Source organism: Suncus etruscus, chromosome 1 (assembly GCF_024139225.1).
Source record: "Suncus etruscus isolate mSunEtr1 chromosome 1, mSunEtr1.pri.cur, whole genome shotgun sequence".
In the NCBI taxonomy this organism is placed as follows: Eukaryota; Metazoa; Chordata; class Mammalia; order Eulipotyphla; family Soricidae; genus Suncus; species Suncus etruscus.
Window position 1 is genome coordinate 207,367,988 of NC_064848.1, and position 4,367 is coordinate 207,372,354.

The window sequence follows — 4,367 nt, forward strand, 5'->3', positions numbered from 1 at the left end:
GACCCTGACCTATACCCGGGAGCCTGTGTCCCTGGGGAGTGACCCTCAGCTGGGCCATTCCATTCTCAGGAGTGACCCTCAAGGGGGCTGTCACTTGACAGAGTTGTCCCATTCTTAGGAGCAGGGGCTACTCTCAGGATAGCTGGTTGAGTCTTCATTATCTATCACTGCATTTCTTAGAAGAGCCAGGAGTCAGCCCTGAGCACCACTAGGTACAGCACAATGGTAAAGGCGGTGGCCTCTGCTGCTGGGTGTGGGACCATCTGGCCCCACCCTGTCATGCTCTGCTGATGTGGTGCACAGGGGATGGTGGGCTTTACAGCTCTTCACAATGCCTGGGAGCCAGATGGGCCTGAGTCTAGGCCATTGAAGCTTCCTTTGGAGACTGGGGTGCGGGATTTACAGGCCTCAAAGGAACCGCCTGGGGAACACCTGAGCCCTCTGGTCCCATCCTCAGCCTCCCAGTCAGGTGGTGATAAAACGTCAAATTCCCCCTTCACAGCCAGGCCCAGTGGCCTGTGCACTCCTCCCACTGGACACACCCCCACCTCTGACCAGGATGCCTTTGGCAGATCAGTAGCACCTATCAGTGGTGCCCAGAGGAGGGACGGACTCCCAGGGCTCAGGGGTACCTGGGCATTTACTGGCTGCCTCTCCCCACAGCTCCCAACTGTGCTCTCCAGGCCCACAGCGATCGATTGCCAAAGGCTTCCTCTATATATATACCCAGGGCATCCTCGGAACTCCCAGGTCTGTCCCAAGGACCAAAGCCACCCAGCCCCACCCTGCCGGCCCCACAGCACAGGACAGGCACCTTGGTTCACCACAGCTCTTTTATTTCCTCACAAGACGAGTTGCTGGGGCCTAATGTTCTCACAGGACGGTAGAAAACCAAAACTCTCTTAAGGAATTGAGTACAAAAAAGACCTTACATAAATTAAAGAATGAACAAATTTACAGGTGTGTATGCAACCATGTTCCCACTCGGGGCAGAGACGCCGCTGACGCCGCACAGACCGAGTGGCTCCGTGACAACCCCGTGGCCGGGGTTCCAACCAAGGCAGGCACCGGGCATGGAACGCATAAACCAAAGGAAGTGAACTCGAAGACAGGCCAAGCCAGCAGCCCCGCATCCAGCCTCGTCAGGGCAATTTCTCAGGCCGATTCATTCCAGTTTCCGGAGGCTGCTGGGGTGCGTGTGCCGGCAGCCCCCCGCGGCCAGCCCCGCCCTCAGTCCTCTAGAAGCACTTGCGGTGCACGATGGATGGGCCCGACTCGTCGTACTCCTGCTTGCTGATCCACATCTGCTGGAAGGTGGACAGCGAGGCCAGGATGGAGCCGCCGATCCACACAGAGTACTTGCGCTCCGGAGGGGCGATGATCTGCCAGACAAAAGAGGGGAAGAGGTCAGCTGAGTCCCTTTCGGGGAGCCCCACCCTCCCCGCCCGCCCCACCCTCACGCCTGTGCAGCCGCACCTTGATCTTCATGGTGCTGGGTGCCAGGGCCGTGATCTCCTTCTGCATGCGGTCGGCAATGCCGGGGTACATGGTGGTGCCCCCGGACAGCACGGTGTTGGCATACAGGTCCTTCCGGATGTCCACGTCGCATTTCATGATGGAGTTGAAGGTGGTCTCGTGGATGCCGCAGGACTCCATGCCTGCAAGGCCACGCCCAGTCAGAGGCCGCCCCTCGCCCGCCCCCCGGGCTGCCGCAGGACCGCGCCCCTCTCTCCGCGCCCCCGGGACCCACCGAGGAAGGAGGGCTGGAAGAGCGCCTCGGGGCAGCGGAAGCGCTCGTTGCCGATGGTGATGACCTGGCCGTCGGGCAGCTCGTAGCTCTTCTCCAGCGAGGACGAGGAGGCGGCCGTGGCCATCTCCTGCTCGAAGTCCAGCGCCACGTAGCACAGCTTCTCCTTGATGTCGCGCACGATCTCGCGCTCGGCCGTGGTGGTGAAGCTGTAGCCGCGCTCCGTGAGGATCTTCATGAGGTAGTCGGTCAGGTCGCGGCCGGCCAGGTCCAGACGCAGGATGGCGTGGGGCAGCGCGTAGCCCTCGTAGATGGGCACCGTGTGGGTGACGCCGTCGCCCGAGTCCATCACGATGCCCGTGGTGCGGCCCGACGCGTACAGCGACAGCACGGCCTGGATGGCCACGTACATGGCCGGGGTGTTGAAGGTCTCGAACATGATCTGCGGGCACAGGGGCGGCTCAGCGGGCTGGGGCGGCGGCCGCGGGCCCCCCCTGCTCGCACACACGCATGCGGCATGCCGCGGAGGTGACGTGACGTGACGGAGAGGAGGAGAAGGAGAGGAGGAGGAGAGGAGAGCGGAGCAGAGCACACGGCACGCGAGCACACGCCCCAAAGAAACCTGGAAGACTTCAGGGAGGAAATGACTTCAGGGAGAGGAACAGAGGCCTGAAACACGGAGAGAAACGCTTGAATGTCAGGAAGCGGGCGGCGCGGCCCGGCCCGCAGGGAGCCTGGGGCTGGGGCCGGGGCCCGGGCGGGGCTCACCTGGGTCATCTTCTCACGGTTGGCCTTGGGGTTCAGGGGCGCCTCGGTCAGCAGCACGGGGTGCTCCTCGGGGGCCACGCGCAGCTCGTTGTAGAAGGTGTGGTGCCAGATCTTCTCCATGTCGTCCCAGTTGGTGACGATGCCGTGCTCGATGGGGTACTTGAGCGTCAGGATGCCGCGCTTGCTCTGCGCCTCGTCGCCCACGTACGAGTCCTTCTGGCCCATGCCCACCATCACGCCCTGGTGCCGCGGGCGGCCCACGATGGACGGGAACACGGCGCGGGGCGCGTCGTCGCCGGCGAAGCCCGCCTTGCACATGCCGGAGCCGTTGTCGATGACGAGCGCGGCGATTTCCTCCTCCATGGCGACGACCTGGGGACGCGGGCGCTCAGCGGGGGCCCGGCCCGGGCGCCCACCCCGCCCGCCCCAACAGCCCCGACCCGCAGCCCGCCCGCCCGCAGGCCCCTTTGTTCCCGGCGCGGCCGCTTACTTACCGGCTTGGGAGCGAGCGGGCGAGCGAGCGAAGCGTCGGGCGCGGAGAGCGGCGAGCGCGGCGCAGCGAGCGAGCGGCAGCGACTGAGACCGAGCGCGGCCTCCGCCGGCGCTACTTAAGCGGGCGCGGGGGCGCGCGGGGCGCGGCGGCGCGCGCGGCCCCAGAACATGCCCATGTATGGCGATCTTCCCGAACCCCGGGCGCCCATTGGCCCGCCCGCCCCGGCCACGTGGGGCCGCGCGCGCCGCCGCGCCCCCCGCCCGCGCCGCCCCAACCGTCCCGCCCGCGCCGCCCCCGCGCCCCGCGCGCGCCCCGCGGACCCTGGGTGGGGGTCGCGGCGCGGCGTGCGGGGCGCGCGGCGAGGCTGCGGGGATCCGCCCGCCCCGCCCCGCCCCGGGACTGCCGCGCGCCGCCAGGGGGAGGGTCCGGCTGCACCCCGAAACTGCCCGAGCCGGGCGGGCCGGGCCGGGCCCCGAACCGGGCGTGTCCGGGGCTCTGCACCCGCACGCACGCCCGTCCCCGCGGTCAAGGCCGGTTCCGGGCACTGACCCGGAGAGGGGCAGGGTCCTGTCCTGGGGGGGGCCCCGTCCCGGAAGACTGGTCCTGGGGGGCCTGTTCTGTCCTGGGACCCTGGCCTGTCACGCGTTTCTGGCCTGTTCTGCCCTCAGCTCCTGTCCTGTCCTGGGGTTCTGTTGTTTTGGGGGGCCTGGCCTGTCTGGAGGACCTGTCCTGCCCTGTCTTTGTGGTGCTATCCTGTCTTGGGGTCCTGTCCTGTTTTTGGAGGTCTGTCCTGTGTGTCCTGTCCTGTCATGGGTTTCTGGCCTATTGTGATGACCTGGGTTTCTGTTCCCGAAGTCTTCGGGGACTTGTCCTGCCCTGGGATTCTGTCCTGGGGGAGCTTGTCCTGTCTTGGGGACCAGTCCTGCCCTGTCTTGGACTCAAGTCCTGTTTTGGGGGTCTGTACGTGTGTCCTGTCCTGTCATGGTTTTCTGGCTTGTTGTGTCCTGGGTTTCTGTCCCGTCTTCGGGGACTTGTCCTGTCCTGCTCGACTTGTCCCGTCCTGGGTTCTGTCCTGGTGGGCCTGTCCTGTCTTGGGGACCTGTCCTGCCCTGGGGGACTCCTTGGCCACCTCCCGGGACCCTTCGTGGTAGTCCAAGCGACCCTGCCTGGACCCTCCTGCCGCGGTGTTGCCTGCGGAGTGCCTGTCGGAGGCCACAGGCCCCTCGGGAGGGGCAGGGGCTTTGTTAGCTCGGAGGCTCCGGTGTGCTTTTTGGAAACTGAGGCAGGCGTCTTGCGAGCTGGCCGCGTGACCCCCAGGCCCATCCTCCCCACAGTGGCTCGGGGCCGCGCACCTGCAGG

General features: G+C 66.2%; 1 protein-coding gene across 1 annotated transcript; it reads right to left on the bottom strand.

Moving 5' to 3' along the window:
• Positions 1 to 832: 832 nt before the first annotated feature.
• Positions 833 to 2,888, bottom strand: ACTG1 (actin gamma 1). The gene is made up of 4 exons (XM_049776661.1): positions 2,516 to 2,888; positions 1,751 to 2,189; positions 1,477 to 1,658; positions 833 to 1,382 (listed from the first exon to the last, which is right to left on the bottom strand). The coding sequence occupies exons 1-4, from the start codon at positions 2,876 to 2,878 to the stop codon at positions 1,239 to 1,241; spliced, it is 1,128 nt and encodes a 375-aa protein (XP_049632618.1). The 5' UTR covers positions 2,879 to 2,888; the 3' UTR covers positions 833 to 1,238.
• Between the last annotated feature and the right edge of the window lie 1,479 nt (positions 2,889 to 4,367).

Excerpts from the sequence above, each read along its gene's own strand:
- ACTG1 (XM_049776661.1), bottom strand. The coding sequence starts at position 2,878 with ATGGAGGAGGAAATCGCCGCGCTCGTCATCGACAACGGCTCCGGCATG. Across the intron at positions 1,659-1,750 it reads CTTCCAGCCCTCCTTCCTCG|GCATGGAGTCCTGCGGCATC; the intron begins GTGGGTCCCGGG and ends GTGGCCTTGCAG. Across the intron at positions 1,383-1,476 it reads CCAGCACCATGAAGATCAAG|ATCATCGCCCCTCCGGAGCG; the intron begins GTGCGGCTGCAC and ends TTTGTCTGGCAG.